The 20,648-nt window shown below is 37.2% G+C and overlaps 1 protein-coding gene across 2 annotated transcripts in view; it reads right to left on the bottom strand.

The window, feature by feature from the left end:
* LOC309400547 (NACHT, LRR and PYD domains-containing protein 12-like) overlaps window positions 1-19,328 on the bottom strand; it is a 36,454-nt gene extending 17,126 nt beyond the window's left edge. The window contains exons 1-6 of one of the 2 annotated variants that reach the window (XM_081969117.1): window positions 19,212-19,328; window positions 13,330-13,626; window positions 11,314-11,346; window positions 6,654-8,331; window positions 5,922-5,999; window positions 1,853-2,023 (exon numbers count right to left, since the gene is read on the bottom strand). In XM_081969117.1, coding sequence (XP_081825243.1) covers window positions 1,853-2,023; window positions 5,922-5,999; window positions 6,654-8,331; window positions 11,314-11,346; window positions 13,330-13,600 — 2,231 coding nt within the window. In that variant the 5' untranslated portion in view covers window positions 13,601-13,626; window positions 19,212-19,328. The remainder of the gene's footprint in view (window positions 1-1,852; window positions 2,024-5,921; window positions 6,000-6,653; window positions 8,332-11,313; window positions 11,347-13,329; window positions 13,627-19,211) is intronic. The other variant, XM_081969118.1, reaches the window with a different exon arrangement.
* Between the last annotated feature and the right edge of the window lie 1,320 nt (window positions 19,329-20,648).

Raw genomic sequence — 20,648 nt, 5'->3', positions numbered from 1 at the left:
CCTCTTGTCAGAAGAGGAATTCCAACTGTACATTTACCATTGCTTCCCTGGAAGTTGAAGCAGTTTAAATTATTCAATGCTAATAAAAGTCAAAGTAATGGAATGGAATGGAAAATATAATCAATACAATACATTAACTATTACGGTATATATATAATAACTCAACCCTTCCAAGACGGAGTGGCTGTGGCTTCCGGCCTCCCGGTTCAACCAGTTGCTTCCATCTCTGGCCATCGGGGGCGTGCAACTGGCCCCCATGGAACAGGTGCGCAATTTGGGCATCCTCCTAGATGCCCGGCTGTCCATGGATGACCATGTAACAGCCGTGGCAAGGGGGGCGTTCCATCAGGTTCGCCTGATGCGCCAATTGCGCCCCTTATTGGACCGGGATGCCCTTCGCACAGTCACCCATGCGCTAGTGACGTCTCGCCTGGACTACTGCAATGCTCTCTACATGGGGCTTCCCTTGAGATGCACTCGGAGACTGCAGTTGGTCCAGAATGCGGCCGCGCGGGTGATTATGGGGAGGACTAGATACTCCCCTGTAACACCTCTCCTGCGCGAGCTGCACTGGCTTCCTGTAGTCTACCGAGTGCGTTTCAAGGTTTTGATTATGATCTTTAAAGCGCTTCATGGCACAGGGCCTAGTTACATGCAGGATCGCATCCTGCCCCATACATCCCTACGACCAATCCGCTCACACAGAGAGGGACTTCTTCGGGTGCCGTCCGCCAAACAGTGTCGGGGGGCGACACCCAGGAGCAGAGCCTTCTCTGTGATGGGCCCAGCCCTGTGGAATGACCTCCCCCGTGACATCAGGACTACTTCCGATCTCCGCTCCTTCCGTGTACAGCTGAAGACCCACCTCTTTCAATTATCTGGCCTGGCTCAACCGTAAATTTTTCTTACTCCTCCTGACAGTTCTTTTAAAATTTTAAAATTTTAAATTTTAAATTGTGTTTTACAATTGGGGTATTTTAATGGTGACTTTTAATTGTCCGTGTGATGTAATTTGTTACCTCCTCCGTGCATGTATGTCCGTGCATGTATGTCCTGTATATATGTATGTTTATGTCTTATATGCTCCATTGTACGCTGCCCCGAGTCCTGTCTGGAAAGGGAGCGGCTAATAAATTTAAATTTATTATTATTATTATTATTATTATAAAGAGCATGGTGTCTCGAAAGAGTGGAATGTTAGGCAGGAGATTAGCGAGCCCATGGTCAAGATCTGAGAACTGCCATGGAGCAGGATTGAGCTCTCATCCTTCACTCCAACTCTTGCCAGAGACATGAAAGGAGTCCCCAACTGGGCATCATCAGGGCAATGTGTATGCATGTGTGTGTGTTTGCGCTTGTGTCAGAAGCACTAAAGTGCCTCCAGCTCTAACATTATATATATGGGGAAAGAAAGCACAATTATCTTGAAAATAGTTGGAAATTAAATTCTAAAAAATTATCTTGCCAACCAAGGAATTAAAGCAGATTCCCAAAATCACGAGTAGAAAAAAATTCAAGGATCTTTCTTTTATAGTAAGCTAGTCAAATATTGAGGAGATAGTCCAGGGAATTATAACAAGATAACAATTCCAGATATTTTCTGTCAGTGTAATTGCTGTCATATCTTTAAACTGCCTAATGTTCATTTATAAACCTCTGAGTTTATACACTAGGAACAACCTGTCCCCCTCGGATCGAATTGTATCTTAGAAAGTATGGTACTTTGGAAGGAACTGAAGAAAATATACCGTAGTTAAATATCACAACTGGAACAGTCATTGCATGCATACTTTTCCTGAACTCAAGAGAAAGTAGCACACATTGAACTGAAAAAGAAATACTGCTCACTCACCAGAGAGTTTCTACTTCACAGTCTGAATGTAGGAGACCATCATACAGCAATTCCACTGCTCTCTCCTCTGTGTCCTCAAGGGACAACTTTAACTCTTTGAACCTCTGGTTTTTTCTGAAGATTTCATCAAGAAGTCTGATGGAGGACTCTGAGATGTCCCATCTCCTCAAACTAAAAGTGCAACAAAAATTCAGAAGAATTAAAATGATTTTTTTCTGGGTTTGGTTTGCATTTTATTTATTTTCTTACAAACCAATTACTATAATTTTCAAAGGAGAATGGAAAGAAAAAGATTACTAAGGTATCATTATAAAAATAGATGGTACAGATAATAATAATTTAAAACACCCAGTATAAGCAATAGACATGGGCAGGTATCCAACATCTTTAAAAATATCATATGACAAGGCAATAGACAATACATTAAATATATTATATAAATTTTATGTAGATTATATGTCAGAGTAAGAAATAAGCTCTGAAATGCAAATGTTAGATCTGACACCATTTCACATGTGTGGTTGCAATTTAAAATGTATTTCAAATAGAATTGAATTCTAAATCCAATTTCCTTTTAAAACATGAAGTTAATCTAGATATCAAAGTCTCTTTCCACAATTTAATTAGTCATTCTTCAACAGAAGGGATCAAATATCTTTTTCAATAAACAATATATGAAATCTTTGTAGTTTTATCATTCTAGTCTTAGTATTCAGTATATTTTGAAGACATATAATATATGGCTCAATAACATTTAATAAAAACATTTCATATTAAATTGGATTATAACTTTCAAGATTTGTTCCAGTGTATACTGCTCTACAATGAATTATTTAACAGTATTGTTGAAAATTGCCACCACATATGGCAATACGCCCCCCCCCCCAACCGTGGTGCAGGAGGCCAAGTAAATCATGCCTACCATGGCCACACCCATCCAGCAACATTGAATTGCTGCAATTTGTGAAGGCCATCCCTGGTCACAACAGTCTTGCTGTACGATTATTTAAGTACTGTCCTCATTGCATGAATAACTCCGAAGCCTTGTTCAGTTCACGGCTGGGCTAAGTCTGTGTAAAGTCTGTTTGCAATCCTCTTCAAAAACAGTTTTCTCATCCCAAAGGAATAAAAAAAAGTTCCTTGGAACCATTTTGAATGTAAAAGAGTACTTTCAAATTCATAAAATCATGACAGTAGGGGGGGGGGGGAGAGAATGCAACTATTGTATACACTGTAAAAAAAGCATAGTACTTTAATCCATTTTATACGTATATAGTAACATCAATAATTACAATAGTTTATTATAATGACTCTATTTTAGAGTGCAGTACGGTAATATAAATTGGACATTAACAGAGCATGGATCCAGGCAGTTTTGTTTGACATACCTGTCTAACCTGATAAAGGGAATTCTGTGCATTAAGAGGCCTCACAAATAGATTATTGTCAAAATGTTACTGTAATCAGAATTGCCAATAAAAAGCAATAATACAAACTAGTAGCAGCTATCAGGTAAAGGTGCCTTAGAGCTGCCATTACAAAGTACCCTTTTGCCTCTCACAATGACAGGAGGAAGTAAGTACTACAATTGTGAACAAAACACAACAGCAAGCCAAGTTCTCACATGAATGTTTTTATAATTGGCAACTCTCAGCACATCTTTTAATGGAATTTAACTTACTCTGTTTAAAAACTATGCATCTCCACCTTTAGCTAAGACATTCTATCAAACCAAGGTTTCAAAAACAAGGGGTTAAAATTATCTCATACTGAAGTGGAATTAAGCTTAGATTAATCTTGCATGAGATTCAATAATTGGTGAGAAGCATGTAATCCTTTGGTAGATTAAAAAAAGTGTTTAAGTGAATAAGACTTCAGGTAAGATCTAGAGACTAAATAATTCCTGTGCTTTCTTCATCTTGGTTTTCTTAGCACCCCTTCCAGAGCCAGGCTCAGTTCTTAGGCACATGCAGTATTAAAGGGATGATTTGTTGCTTGAAGTCCCAACTTCAGCAAGGAAGATGGGGATAGCAGAGAAAAAGGCAAAAGCAGGACTACAGGAATTACTTGCTGATAAGCTGGGCAAAAGAGAAGTCCAGGCATTGTGAGGTCTAGTCAAAGATTTACCATGCAAGTCAATTGACAAAGTCTTGGTCAATTAATAAGCCATGGTCACAAATAACTGGATTCCAAGCAAGAATCACCAAATACAAAGCAGATACTAAAGTTGTTTCTAGCTATATCTCCACATACACAATACCCTTTAGGCCATGAATTGCAATGTGTGAAAAATGTGAAGCTGTTCAGTTTTAGCAACTCTCATGTTTCTTATTGAGGGATAATCTTTTACTACTGTAGGGTGACAAAAATGGCCAAACTGATAGATTCTAGGACATCACCTATAGAGGATAAAAGTGACCTTAGGTCACTCAATCAAGGGGAGTGCTGAAAGTAGGGGTTGAGGATAGAATAGGGTCAGTTCCAATAGGATGGAGTGGATATGGATCTTTAGATACGGATCTCCAAGTCTTGGGAGTCTCCAGATTGAGTCTTGGATGGGACTGCCCTGCTCATTAATCATCTTCACCCACTTTCGCACAGACACACATCATTGTATATACCATCACTGACTGTAATGGCTGAACAGGATGAGAGTTGCCCTGTCTGAATATATTGCTTTTATTAGTATTGCTTTAGTTAGCAAAGCTTTGCATTTACAATTATTCTGGCTATTGTTCTTACTTAACGTTCCCCCTGTGGTGGTAGATATTGACTCATACAATCCATTTTTAACATGTGATTGCCAATATGAATGGGGTCAGAGAGAAGCCCATGGTTTACATAGAGGCCATGAAATGTGAAGTACCACTAGATCTAATTTCCAAGACTTGGAGAACTCTCACAAAGTCCAACAAAGTCAAGCAATGAAGTCCAAGTGGTACTACTGGGCAGAAACCATTCCCAGCTTGTCATGGGAATGACAACTTCATGTAATGGCACTTACCATGAGATACCAACATAAAGGTCTATTTCCTGACTGCCAAGGTGTCATGTACAATTGATGCCTTCCCTGATGAAAGATTCTTGGCAGATGGAAGAGCAAAATTAGGTAAGAAAAGCTATATTTATGATACTGTCTGTTAGGCTTCTTTATTGCATACTAGACCGGCAGTAATTACTTGGAAGGAATAAGATTGAAAGCTGATTATTAAGATTTATTAAGATTTGTTAAAAATGAAGATGTAACAACTTAAGAACTTAATGAGTAAGATTTAGTTTCATATGAGGATACCTATTTATATCTGCATGCACACATGCTATATAGATGTAGACATAGACATATATGTACATGTAGATATAGATACATATTTATAAATGTTTGTATGTGTGTGTTGCCCTGGGAAATATATGTTTGCTTACTTTTTCATGTGTGAAAATGAACTGGTGAAGTATCCTTCCCCTTTGGAAGAGACTAGGAGAAATATGGTCCCAATCCTGATTTCCTCGGTCTTTCCACCAACGCCAATTCCATCTTGACCAACTAGTCACATAACCACTCTAATTCACTCCCTTTACTGAGAGCAGGTTGTTGTATGCCAAGCATATCCACTGACCCATCTACCAATTCAACCTATACAATATGCCACAATAGCTTCTTTCTCAACTTTCCACCCCCCCACCCCCACCCACCCCATAACCATCAAAAAGACATCCCTCCTTAGGCTTTCTATTACAAAGGCACAAAAAAGGTGATGAACACTGTCCCTTTCTTTTTTCACTCCAGAGGAAGCCGTACAGCACTCTATCCTGCATCTCTTCAAGAAATTCCAAAGATAACAGTCCACCCTTCCTTACATTTACCAAACTTTTTTTCTGGTGTCTCAAGGTCTTTGTTAACATCCAGTTCCATCTCAGCCTGCAGGAACCACCAGCAAAGCCACCACTATTGTTGACCATGAGAAAAGAGATCACTATAACAATAATATTTAGAGTAATATGAACACTTCTAATATTATGTGTTGGTTTCTGTATCAATAACATCTGTGATAAAATGCAAGCAGTTTCTTACCGCAGGTCTCTCAAGTTTCTCAGATTTGTCAGTGCTTTAAATAAGTCTTCTATGTAACTTTCATCCAAACTCCATTCCCTAAAAGGGAAATACATTTTTGCTGTCAGATTTTTACTTTAATGTTTCCAGTTCCTCTACTTTGTCATTTGGAAAGTAAGCACAAAAAATGTGTGCTCATATTCCAGTATGGGAAATTAGTAATAGAGAAAGGCCATTTTGTGAAATAAATGGTTACAATTAGTCCTCAACCAGCAACCATGATGAGGCCTGCCTATTAAAGTCAGAGATTGTGGTGGCTATTAAATGGAGTACCCATATGATTGCTTCTGACACTCATACACATACCTACTCTGGCTGATGTGATCATTAAATGAAGCACATCAGTAGGAGGCCCTGGAAGAGACACAGGGACTGCCACGGCCTTCTAAGGCCTCCTCACCTGAGGCACCCCATGCTCTGCTTCCCAGAGTATTGATGTCACCAAGGACAACTGCTCATTTTTAAGTTAATCATCCTTCCAGCTCATCCATTCCAAGCAATCTCTTGTATTTACTGCAGGATTTAGGATTCAGACCCCTCTTTAACCCAGCTGCCCAAGGACATTTATGTATAGTGCTAAAAGGTATTTTTCCGGCCTATTATTATATTGGAGAGTGGATTAGAGAATAATGGTGGCAGGATTATAAACTGAACGAAATGGCTAAAGGGTTATATACTTTCAAAAATACTTACTCAATTTTGGGAAGAAATAATTCTCCCTCTTTTTGATATGGGAATGTTGGGCTTTCAATATGGAGATCCTCCAAATTTTGGCAATGTTGTACACAATAGGCCAGGATCATCAATTCCATGTCAGAGTTGCACTGAAGAACTATTTTAGTGGTATCACTAAGTGCATTTTTTATAAAATTGCCATCTTGTGTCTCATACAAATAAGCTAAGATTTCTTTTTGCCAATGGAAACAAATTCTTTTATCAATTTGATATTTCACCCAGTCTAATAAGGCCTCTTTATTCTTAGGAGAAATTTCCCATCCAAACTCTTTTTTCAACTCTGTCATTCTTTTTTCTTCATTTAAAAAGCCAAAAAGAAAGTGGAATCCTACTGCAAAATCAGGCCTAAAGAATTTATGTCTTTCTAATAGTGTCTGCAAATTTTTATTCCAAGTTTGAGAATCCTGCTCATCTTCTTCTAGGACATAAAACAAAGCAGCAAAAAACTCCTGGAAGCTTAAGTGAATGAAGCTGAAGGTTTGAATGCAATCAATGTCCCTTTTGAAGATGTTCTGATTCAGAAAAAGGGGGAGAAAGTCTTCCTGATCCAAACTGTGCTTCTTGACTTCTTTCTCCATAAACAATATTTGCTGTTTCCAGACTCCCTCTGCAGCCAAAGAGCACAAGCCTTTTATATTTGTTTGGACATCCTGTTTGGATTCTTTATGTTGAAACTTTAACAAACTAGAGAAATACCGTATATAGATTGCAGTGAGAGTGCATGGTGTCTTCTGAAGATCCTTGCCTCTCTCCATCTCCTGTTTCATCACTGTGCAGATGATCCAACTCACAAGGGGAATGGCACACATAGTGAAAAGAGTATCTTTTTTTTTCACAAATTTGAAAGCTTGCGTTGCTTGGACTTCATTTTCAAAAAACTTGTAGAAATATTCTTTCCTCTCCTTTGTGGAAAACCCCAATATCTCAAAACAGCGTGGGTGTTCTAAACATTGATGGAGTTTCTCCAAGGCAGTAGGTCTTGTTGTGATTATAAGAGAGGATTCAGGAAGAAGCTTTTTTTGGAATAAACTTCTCAAAATAATTCTTATTGATTCCTTCTTCCAGGGATCAATGCAGAAGGAATCTTCTGGCTGATCAAAGGAATACCTTAATTCATCAAACCCATCAATTATGAACAGAAGCTTCTCTTCATTCTTCAGTATGTTTCGAATGACATTCACTTTGTGACACTTGAGCCATTCATTTAAAATTATTTCTGCAATACTAGTCTTCTGTGACTCTGCATGGAGATTCATCTCTCTACAGCTAATATAGAAAGCATAATCAAATTTGTCCTGGTAAAGTAGTTGAGAAGCCCAATCAAACATTATTTTTTTTGCCATTATTGTTTTTCCAATTCCTGCAGCTCCTTGAAAAAGAACAACTTGTGGAACTAATCCATATTTATCAGGGTTAAATAATGTTTCAATGCTGGTTGAAAACTCAGCTCTTTCGCTGATGGTTTCAACATGTTTACTTCCTATCGCCATAATTCCATCTTCTTTCTCTTCTTCAGACGGGTGATAATCTAGGATGATTAGATTTGAGTATCTTTTGTTTAGGGGCACGTATTCACCAGGAACAGCATTAGGATCTTTGATTGTTGCAAACAATTTTTTAATGTACTTTCTATAATCTAAAGGAAGAATGAACCTAATTAGAAGTGTGAAAAATAAGGCATACACAAGACATTCAATTAAGTGTTTTACTTCTGTATCTTTTCATTGAAGCCACTCACATCTGCCCTCTGGATTAATGTGCTGAGGGAAATTGTAGCATGCTTTATTAATTGGCTTGTCAGAATTGATGTTGTTGGGCAAATACTTGTTAAACATATTAAATAATTGATACTTATTAACTGCTTAGTATTTCTTGTTCCACATAATTTTTTTCTCAAATTACTACATTAAATACCAAAAAGCCATGTAAATATTTTTCTTTGATCCTTGATAGATGGAAATCTTTGAACATTACTCCGAATGGATATGGTAAATACTCTCAGATTGCATGTAATTCCCAGAATACTTTATATTTTGTGTGTTTATTTTTTATTCACAGAGAGAAAGAAATAAGCACACACATGAAGACACACATACAACAAAATTTAAATATATCCTTCTGTAAATTTCAATCATCTTCTTTAATTCAACTGTTTGAAAATGATATATTTCTTATTTTAATATGGGGTTTGTGTTTTCCAAAGTTTGAATTGTCCTGTTACGTGGATCTTCTGATCATATTAAATTTGGGGCAGCATTATTCAGTATAAATTTTCTTTTGAAGCCCTTCTGGAATTTTCTTGTATGCCATTCTTAGTTACTAAGACTAAGCATTGCCTTCAAAAGCGAATAGCCATATCCCTGTCATTATTACACACAAGTTGAATATTGTGGTATACTATTTCTGGAAAAATTGCATTTTGACCTCTTTTCTCATGCTAAATTAATGCAGTGCAATTCAGACCTTAAACCTGAGTTTAAAAAAAAACATATTTAAAAAAATATGGAAGATTTGGGAAGAGCCTGGGTTTTCTTTTACTTTAGAGCAATTATGATAATAATGAGTTTTTATTATTTTCTTTATTAAAGGATAAATATATTTTTCATTTGCAATTCCACTGGTAATATTTGCACCTATAGGTAATCATCACCATTTCCACTGGCTGTATCTGTTTCATTGTTTCTTAAGTTATTTTATTATGCTTGTTTGCCTTATTAACATTTTATTTTCCTTCCTACTTTTTTTTTATAATGCTCATTTAAATGGTCATATTTAATATTATGGGATATTAACATGTAGTCTGTTTAACTCAGTGTCCAAATCTCTGCTGTAACTTGGCAGAATTATTATTTTTTGTACCCGATCAACTGCACTTTCATTCTTGTTTTACTGGACTAAGTTTAAAAGTAAACTTGTTCTTGTTCTTTGTTCCCTTGTTGAAGAGAAAAACCTGAACAGCTTCAACAATTTGTTTAAATGATATTCCAACTTGGTGACTAATTGGAGTGAGTGTGCCAAATCAGATTCTAGGACCAATTTGGCCATCAAATCTCCTGCCAGTGTCCTCACAGTCTTTCCTTATTAAATCCAGCTGTGAACATCACAAATGGCAATCATGTGATTCAGAAGTGGTATTCAGCAGGTTATGACCAGTTCTGGAGAACTGGTAGCGGAAATTTTGAGTAGTTTGGAGAACTGGTAAATACCACCTCTGACTGGCCCCATCTATTCTCTGCCTCCCAAGTACCATCTGATCGGGAGGGAATGGAGATTTTGCAGTAACCTGCCCCTGCCACTCCCATCAAGCCACTCCCAGCAAGCCACACCCACAAAAACAGTAGTAAAATATTTTGAATCCCACCACTGTTGTGATCACAGGACACTGCCACAAATCATAAATGCCAACCATTTAGTAAGCACCCAAATCTCAGTCCAGTGATTGTGGGGATGGTCTACCAGCTGTAACTTTGAGAACTGATCATAAGCATCTATTTTCAGTGCCATTGTAACTTCAAACAGTTGCTGAAGAACTAGTTGGTTAGTGAGGACTACAGCATCTTTTTGATACTTTTTAAAATCAATTATGGAATGATAATGATGGGAGTTTATTATTTCCTTTGTTAAAGGATAAATATATATTTATTTAAACATTCGACTGGCAATATTTGCATCTGCAACGTCTACTGAGATCCAGTTGGACCTGCAGCATTTCAGATTCAGAGACACATGGATGGTTAGAAGTAGTCATTAACCTTATGAAACTTAAAATCCCAGTTAGTCTTGATAAATATTAATATATAATAAATTAGTTTGATACATATTTTTAAAAAACTGAATTGAATTAAGATGTGGATATCTAATTAAACAAAAGAGCTTTGTGAACCAGCGGGTGGTGGGGGGATGGTTCCACATGAGCGGCCAGCGTAGCTCCATTTCTGCAAGCAGTGCATATGCATGCCTGCCGCTAACTTAAATGGAGCTCTCTCTCTCTCTCTCCCTCTCTCTCTTCGTGCAAGTGAGAATGTGCACGCCTGCACATGTGCCTGCACTTGCTAACCATTTCCACTGTTGTAAACCCGTCACAGCCCAGTAGTGGGCCACGACCCCCCAGGTTGGAGATCCCAGTTATACATTACTTGAAAATGAATGAACAATTATAATTATTATGGCTGTTGTTTAAACCTTTCTGTAAAACTAACAGATGACTATATATTAATTTCTTTTGTTCATCATTGACTTCTCTTTTTGTATGTGTTATCTTGGTACAGATTATGATAATTTAAGGTTCTTTTCCCCCAAGTTCAGAATCTAATTTGCAACTGTAATGAAATAATTCACAGAACTAAATTTAGGGCTGATTTCTCTTTCAAATTCACCATGAGATTGCAAAATTATTTGAATGTGTGAAAGTTAGATGCACCCTTTCTTGTGATCCTTCCTCCCTCTCCCTCCTCCTTTTACTGTCAGCACTGCAAAATCTGGACCTTTCCCCATAAAGACTTTTGGATGAGTAACACAAAAAACACTTGCATATTGGGGAAGAAAGATGGGAAGACCTGATCATGAAGAATTAGCTTTAAATATAATACCCTGATCCTTTCAATGATTCCTGTCTTACCTGAGGAATCTGGGAGTTGATGAGCATCAACATCTGCAAATGAAGGGGGATTGGAATTGGTGAAATATACATTATAAATATGGGTAAATTACAAAGCATGAGCTTTAAAATAGATAAGTACATGGATGGATGTCTTTTATGGTTGTGTCTATTTACTATGTATGTTAGATTTCATATCTCATATTTCCTATGTGTTTATATATTTATTTTTTCTCTTTCCCCTTTTTCTTTTGCAGCCAGGTTTGAATGGCCCAAACTAAGAAAATTATCAAGTATAGCTAGTCATGCCCTTGCCCTCTCTCCCAGTTCTTCCAGGAAGGATATACTATCTAGATCCTGATCCTGTCAGAGGCTGTCCATAAATGCAATCAATAAATTATTTATCCATGTCAGATGAGTCAAATCTGACTGAAGAGTGCTTCTGGGTTGAAAGGATTTGCCAGTGCTCAGGAGATGCCCAATTGCCAAACATAATACAATCTTCGGGGGTGCTCTGCAATCAACTCCATATCAGTGCTACATCCCAACTTGAAATACAAGTGTAAAGGATTGAAATAACTGAACTCTTCAAAGCTGCAAGTGTATCATTTTCTTAAGAGCCTTTCCCAATAAAACAGCTTTGCAGAACAGACCAAAATTGACCAGTGTCATTGGATCTGCTGAAGGCTTATGAGAAGGAGATGACTTGTCACTTCCTTTCAAGCATGTGGAATCATTGCTTCCCATAAAGAAGCATTTACCACCTCTTGCATTCACTACGTGTGGTCTCCTGATTAATCAATCAGGAGCAATATGGTTCTGAAAGAGGGCAGGATTCAACCTTCCAAGCACCCCACCACTTCCTCAAGACTAACTGGTTCAAACACTATGACACGGCTTGTGCAATAGGAAGTATGTACTGGGTGGCTGACAGCGTGGGAGAATTAGCTGAAAAACTCAGATGCACCAACGGCTGAATTCTGAGTGAAACAAAAAACACATTAAAATCCTCCACAATTGTTCAAGTATAATTTAAATTTGGGGGGGGGGGGGAATTTACAAACCATCTTCATCATAGCAAAGCCCCCACCTTGGATAACAATTCCTTTGGGTTTTTCCAATTGTCTGTATGTTTCTTTCAGGCATTAGAATTTCAGAAGCCAAGGTTCAAGTAAACATGAATTAGGATTCAACAATGCAATATCAGCTATTCAATCTTTTTAGCCTATTCTTCTCTAGACTAAGTAGTTTGCTGAAATTGCAGCCCCCTGGTTCTTTGGACAGGGATGTTCAAGGGGTGGACAGATTGTGCACTCCTTCAAGAATGCTGCTGTTGCTACATTGGCCAGTCTGATACAATCGAACAGAATACAAGGTAAACTAAAGCAGATATACAGGTTGTAAATAGGCATCTATGATTAGGACTGGTTCTAGGACGCTTCTTGGTTCCTAGATTTGGGATCCCCATTGTAGAAATGTACGCAGTGGATTTTAAATATTATGGGGTTGTCTTTCCCCGAGATCAGCTCTCAGTTGCCTTCCATTTAGGGCTCCTGAAAGAGAACACTGCCCTTCTTTGTTCTCTGGGCTCCACCCAGCATTATATGCTCAGTCCTCTTCCTTAAATAGAAACAAGGACATCAGCATCTGTAAGATATCTTAATACTGTATCATGTCAGGAAGCATGCTACAAAAAGAATAAACTAAATTTAACTTCCAAGAATCTCATTTAAATTTAAATCAATGAACAAAGTTGCTTGACTTGAACCTTTCTAATAATGTTACTTTGACAATGATAGGAAGATGCCAAGATGAGTGACAAAGCACACGCTTCTCTCAAATTTGATTCCATCCTCAAGACATGGAATTTCAGACTAGAAGGAATGCCCATTCTGAAATCTCAGGGAGTCACTGTCAGTTCTAGTCAACAACAAATCAGTTGAACAAGATTCAGTGGGAGATGGCTTCCTAAATCTAATGGATCTATTTCCCGTTTATCTTGAGAGAACATTTCTGTAATATGTTGGGTTTTCTTACCTTTCAATAAAAGTTCCTCAAGTTTTTTAGCAATGTCATTTATGTTGCTTTTTTGAAGGACATGAATAAAAACATCTGGAGCATCTTCTTCATAATATTGAATCATGAGGTCCACAACTGTTTGTCGCTTAGCTTCCTCCAACAAAGCTTGATGAATGTTTGGCTTTCTGTCGTAGTTAATACATTTTAGCCTCCATTTAAATTCTTCAAATTGATTCTCATGGAGTTCAAACAATGCATTGTAAAGATCTTCTCTCACACTGTTATTCATGTCGGTTATGATTAATTATATCCAATCTAAAATTAAAATTAGAGAAATGAATTAATATTTTATGGACAATGAAGTTTGAAAGGAACAATGTTCTCTATTTTCAAATTAAACTAGATAACTCATTCACAATATTGCAGATAACATAGCAGATTGTTTACTTATTATTTGTTTTGTACAAGTTTTGTCTATGTCACCAGCTCTGCACTTTCTAATCAGGTTAGAGTTCTAAAATATAGATGACTTCCATCCTGATCTGATCTGACAAGCGGTAAGCAGCAGACATATCCCTCAGGGTTCCCCCTGGCCTACCAAGTGATATAAACCTAGAGCTCTCATCTTGGCTTGCATAGGCGGATTCCATATTGAGTAATACAACACTGCCCTGTTTTGAGCTTCACTATTCAGAAGGTGCAGAAACACTGAAAACTCCCCCTTCTAGATTGTCAAAAGGAAGACATATATGTGTAGAGAGTGTTCTCCCACTATCCAATTCTGATGAGGTCCATAAGAACAACCACTGAGGGTGGAAACCTAGATCTGAATCCAGACCAGAAGAGACACAGATATTCCGCTTCATCTAAATCCCTCTGTAGGGAGGTTGCTCTTGTTGGACACCTTTAAAAAAAGATGGATAGTTGAAGAATCCAGAAGCACCCCGGTGAGAACGGCTGGGGGAATAGCGAGCTCTGTCAAGCTACACAAAGCTGTTGTCAAAAGATCCTTTGTAGATTGGAACCATCCTGAAGAGATAGGGCACAAGGAGAGGAGTTTTGGACACCTATCAGGAGGGGGGGGGGTGAGGCAAGCTCCCCAATAGGTCCAATTTAAAGCTCTCTGGAGATAGGTGGCACGGGTGGCACCCATCTATGTATGACTGCTCTGGAGATGGAGCATCTGGAACAAGATTTGCACAGGTGCAGAGAAACAGATGGAGTGTTTGATCCAGAGGACGATTGGTCAATGTAAGAGAAACAAATTTTGGAGCTTAAAAATTTTCTGGAGCTAAGCTAGTGGTTAAACATCACTCGGAATATGGAACATGGAGAGAAAGGAGGCAAAAGCTGTCAGTGAGAGAGTACTGAGACCAAGAAGAACTTTGTTAATAAATTTGGAATTGGAAAAACCTAAAGCTCCAAAAATGCAAAGATCAGGAAAATTGGAATATGGACTTTGAACTTTTGGTTCAACTAATGACAAGATTTAGCTAATTAGTGATCTGATTACTTAAAGGAACAATAAACATCACCTATGGGAGTGAGGAGACATAATACCATCTTGAAGCAAAGGAATAGATGAAGGGTGTGGTTCGTTTTTTTACTTGACTTTATTTTGTTTATATTGGAAAAAAATATAGAACTTTTGAATTTTGAAAAAGGATTGGATTATCTTGGGATCTGATATCAAAGAGAAGAACTAAGAAAAAAGGACTAAATTAATTGTGGTAAAATATAAAAAAAATATTAAAAGTGTATTAAATTTGATTATGGAGGGTGGGATGTTAGAGGAGTTGTTGGAAATGTTAAAAAGTGCACGAGCAACATTAAAAGGTAACAAAGAGGTAGAAGAGGAACCAGATATATTGTTGAAAGTGGAGACAGGAGGGGAACAATGTAAATGAACAAGGAATTAACAAGGTAGAAATGGAAAATAAAACTCAGTGGGGTAGAGGCACAAAGAGAGCAGAGAGTAAAAAAGGGAAACGACATCTGAAAAAGAAATTAGCCAAAAATAAAGAGAGAAATAAAGGAAGATGGGAAAGAGAAACTTGGGGGAGAGATACTCAAAAAATCTATTGAAAAGTGAGAGGAAAGATGCAGAAGAAAAGATATAAGGCACATAAAAAGAAGAAAAAGAGAAAAGAAAATTTAGAAATAGGAGAATAGAATGATATGATCTAATAGAAAGAAATATTGTTAACAAGGTAAAATATATTTAAATTAGAATGTGTGGGAATTATATTAAGAACCTTAAAGCTGCTAAATAATTATGTTAATTATATAAAACTTGAAATTTGAAACTTGAAGATTCATATTGTTAATAGAAAATAGATGGAAAAGAAATAATAAATTGTTTATTTTTAAAGAGAGGAAAAAGATGGATGGTTATCTATCAATGGATCCTGCACTGAGAAGGGAATTGGACGAAAACAGCTTTATGATTTAGCTGCATCCCATTGCCTTTGGTAAGACCTTCCCTAAAATGGGGAAGTTTGGAGATGGGGTAATAATAGTCTAAAATGGCTGGCTGAAGTGGTGACTTTAAACATATAAAAGATATTTAAAAGAAAAAAGAGATAGTAAAATTGTGGAAAACAATAGAAAGAGGAGGAGGAGGAGGAGGAGGAGGAGGAGGAGGAGGAGGAGGAGGAGGAGGAGGAGGAGGAGGAGGAGGAGGAGGAGGAGGAGGAGGAGGAGGAGGAGGAGGAGGAGGATAAAGACAGAAAAAGTAGTGGAAATTTTAAACCAACTTCCAGAGGAGATAATGGGTTACACATGTTTGGAATAAACAGATATCCATCATGCAACAAAAATAAAACAACAAAATAATGAATAAAAAGAAAACAAAAAATTCCAAGGGCAGGCTTGATGACCACTTGGTCTTTTTCTGCTATCAGTTTTCTGTTTTTCTGTATTTCTATGACCACTTAAAGAAATGACTTCCAATCTTCTTTACAGGAGTTGCAAGGATACCTTATACTATTTGCATTTCCAAAATTATGACATAATTCCATTTTTCCAATACAACAATCCATTTTAATCAGTAAATCCAAAAATTACAATTTTCATTTTACACATTTCCAGTAAAAAAAATAATCCTCAAAGGGTTTTTAGTTTTTTATAAAAGTGTTGTTAGTTTGCTAATCATACAAGTCAATTTAGCTATTTCTATAAGTTCTACTATCGTCATAATATACTCCTCCATTGTTCATATTTCTGTACATTTTCATCTTTGTGCATATAATAGCTTTACTGCAGTCGCCATGTATAAAATAAATTGTCCATGAATCTTTTTCAATTGGCTACCCATTAAATTCTAGTAAGGAAAATTCTCATTTCACCTGAATATTATTTTTTAAAATTATCTGCATTAACATATTTATTTGTATCCAGTATTTTCTTGCTATTTCACAAGTGTACCATGCATGGTAAATTGTCCCTTCATACTTCTCACATTTCCAAAAGCAATTAGAAGTCATTTGATATATATTGGATGAATTCTAAGGTGTTATATACCAATGATACATCATTTGTATTCTTTTAATTTCTAAGACTCTGAAATTCAAACCTTTTGACTATGTCTCCCATCGATATATTTGGATGTTATAACAAAAATTCTTAGCTCACTTTATCACACCTTTTTAAACTTGTTCTTCTTCCATTTGAAATCTCAACAAAAATGTGGATTTTAGCAAATATATGTTAGTCATTTATACATAATCCATTTCATACTCTTTTATATGTTGTCCGATACTTGATATCAATTTTGTTATCTTCTATGCCTTCAAACTCTATACAGTAATGTCTTGCACATTTCACCAAGAAAATGAGGTGAATAAAAAATATAAAATAATTGATGATACAGTACTGGATAATGGGTCCCTCAGGTTAGATGGCACTCAAAATACTACTGTTGAAAATCTTTTCAAGTACTAATGGTGTTTATAATGTAGTTACATTAAAGTGTTTGGGACATGTAGCTGTTTATGTTGCCATGCAGGAAAAGAAAATCCAAAGCTGGGAAAGATAGAATTACAGTAGGAACATAGAACATAAAAAGCATAAATACAGTGCTTTTTGTGAAATGAAAAAACAAAAAACAAATTGAGAGAACATGATTACCTGTCTATAAACTTTACTACTTCATCTCACTGCTAATATTTGGCCTTCATCCAAACAACAATAAACACATGGAAAAAAGTAAGATTTCTGAATACAGTCCAGGGGCAGTTTCCTTACCGAATGTAACTATCAGGAAGAAGGTAAGTAGCTTTTTCCGATACGACTCTCATACTATGGAATACAAATGAAGAAGGTTTTCCTTTTCTTTCTCCTATTCTTCCATTGTTAATTTCAATAACAATTTAACTGTTTTAATGATTGAGTTGAATATAATAATGCATGTATAAACACATTTCTTTGTTATAGGAAGTCTGATTAATGTACAGTATCTTCTTTTGTAAAAGATTCTGGCCTTATTTTCTTCAATCTGTTTACCTTTGGCAAGGCATTTGGCCAAAGTCTAAGAACGCCTCCCAATCTACATCAGCAACCAGTTCTGCAAGATTCAACTTTTGATAGTATCTTGCATTGTATAAGAGAAAAGTTCTTGTGAAAGAGTCCAGATTAAGGGATACAGAAACCTCCAGTCTATTGCTTGCAGTACTTTGAAATGCAAAGTTGCCTCCAATTTTATTTCTCTATAAATGTGGAGAGGATGCAGATGTGCAAGTCCATGTAGATTGGTATGCAAGCAGAACTTCACACAGTAATGTCTGAAACACCCCAAGCGCCCATACTCTCAGCAGGCTTTTGGGCTTTAGCTTATGGTTGAAGCTTGCTCTTCTAGGTAAGAGTTTTTCTAGAGTCATGTTATTGCCCAGGGTGAATAGTGTGAAAATGCTGCTTGCTCAGCCTTTATTGCTAAAATAAAGTACAAAGCTGGCTTTTGCTACATGAACAATCTGGATGCCTCTGATTACTAGAAGTGTCTGAATGTGCCCATTCACAAACATCTCATGCAAGCATCTGCCCTGAAAAAAAAAGTGGTCCATGTTAAACAATATGCTCCAACACTGGACGTTTTTAAGAAGATGTTGGATAACCATTTGTCTGAAATGGTATAGGGTTTCCTGCCTAGGCAGGGGGTTGGACTAGAAGCCCTCCAAGGTCCCTTCCAACTCTTTTATTCTATTGTAATATGGTGTGCTAGACTTAATCTTTTCATGTTTAAACTTTTCAACTTTAAACTTTTCAAGTTTGACAAATTGGTTGGAATTGAATATAATGCAACTAAAAGTGTCTTAAAAGAGCTGTTTTAACAAAGTCAGAGACAACCTATGAAAGATTCCAAGGATAAAAATCCTAAAGGGAAAAACAATTCAAGAAGCATGAGAAACTCTGAAAAAATAGGATCAAAAAAGCCCAATCCAATAGAATACCACTGAAAAAGAGAAACAAGAAATCCAAGAAGAAACCAGCGTGGCTGCACGAAGATCTCTCTGATAAACTCAAAGACAAAAGGACAAGTACAAGAAATGGAAAGAGGGACACATAACTAAGGCAGAATATCAGCAGGTAGCCGGAATATGCAAAGATCAAGTCAGGAAAGCAAAGTGAAGAAAGGCTTGCAACAAAAGTCAAAGATAGTTTAAAAAAATTCTTTCAACATATAAATAACAAGAAAAAAGTCAAGGTAACAGTCAGTCCATTAAAGAGAGAAGATGGCAAGAAAGTAACAGGTAGTAGAGAGAAAGCAGAGCTGCTTAACTCATTCTTTGCATCAGACTTCACACAACCCCCCCCCACACATCCCAACCTACCAAGTACAAAACTGTAAAAGACAGACTAGAAATAAAAAGTAAAATAAGCACAAAAAAATGGTAAGAAATCACCTTTGTAACTGGGACCTGATGGATTACATCTCAGAGTTCTGAAGAAGCTGACAAACGTTATCTCAGAACCATTGTACTATATCTTTTTTAAAAATCCTGGGGCACTGGGGAACTACCACTGGGGAACTACCAGTGGAAAAAAACTGATGTGGTTCCTAATTTCAAAAAAGGGGAAAAAACAAATCCAGGAAATTACAGACCAATTAGCCTAACGTCAATACTTGGGGAGATACTGGACAAAAATTAATTTAAAAAACAGGTCTTTAAACATCTAGAAACAAATTAAGTAGTAGTCAGCACAAGTTTGTTAAAAATAGATCATGCCAAACCAATCTTATTTCATTCTTTCCCAGAGTGACTGAATTAGTAGATCAGCAAAATTCTATGGACCTAGTAAATTTAGATTTCAGCAAGGCATTCCATAAAGTAGACCACAACCTACATCTTTGTAAACTAGAAAAATATGGGATAGACAGCATCACCAGCAGAAGGATTTGTAACCGGCTGACAAACCATACTCAATGAGTAGACCTTAATAATACTACATCTACATGCAAGCAAGGAAGCAGTGGGATACCACAAGGTTCTGTCTTAGGTCCAGTAATCTTCAATATCTTCATAAATGACTTAGATCATGGGTCTCCAACCTTTCTGGGTGAGTGACCTGGAGCAGGGGGAGGAGGAAAAGAGGGTATGATTTTGAGGGAGGGGCAAGCACATGTGCATGTGCACATGCATGCATGTAAGTTCATAGCATCGTTCACGCAAGTGGGGCCATGAGCACCCAAGATGAGGCACGCACAAATCAGTGCTTGGGATGAAACTCCTGTGAGTGGGGATGTGCACACACATGGAGGCACATGCACCTGCCAGCCTGGTGGCGATTACTCCATGACCTGGTAGTGGGCCTTGGCCCACAGATTGGGGATCCCTGACTTAGATGACAGAATAGAAGGGGAACCCATCAAATTTGCAGATGACACTAAGCTCGCAGGAATAGCCAACACTCCAGAAGACAAGCTCAGGATCTCAAAAAGATCTTGACAGACTTGAACAATTGGCCCTATCCAACAACATGACATTTAATGTGGGGGAAAGCAAGGCTTTACACTTAGGCAAGAAAAGCCAAAGTACAGATTAGGTGAAATCTGGCTCAAAAGAAGTAACTGTGAAAGGGTCTTTGGCATCCTAGTGGATGATCACCTAAATATGAGCCAGCTGTGTGCGGTGGCAACCAAAAATACAATCCATGAAGTATTAGTACCGCTTTATAAAGCCTTAGGTAAGACCACTCCTAGAATACTGCATCCAATTTTGGTCACTACATTACAAAAAAGATGTTGAAACTTTGGGGGGAAAGTGCAAAGAAGAGCAACTAAGATGATTAAAGGCCTGGAGGCAAAAACATATGAAAAACAGTTGCAGGAATTGGATATG

Source organism: Natrix helvetica (genome assembly GCF_964273705.1).
Source record: "Natrix helvetica genome assembly, chromosome: 1".
Taxonomy (NCBI): Eukaryota; Metazoa; Chordata; class Lepidosauria; order Squamata; family Natricidae; genus Natrix; species Natrix helvetica.
Note: the sequence above shows the minus strand (reverse complement) of the source record. Positions and strands in the feature narration are given on the sequence as shown.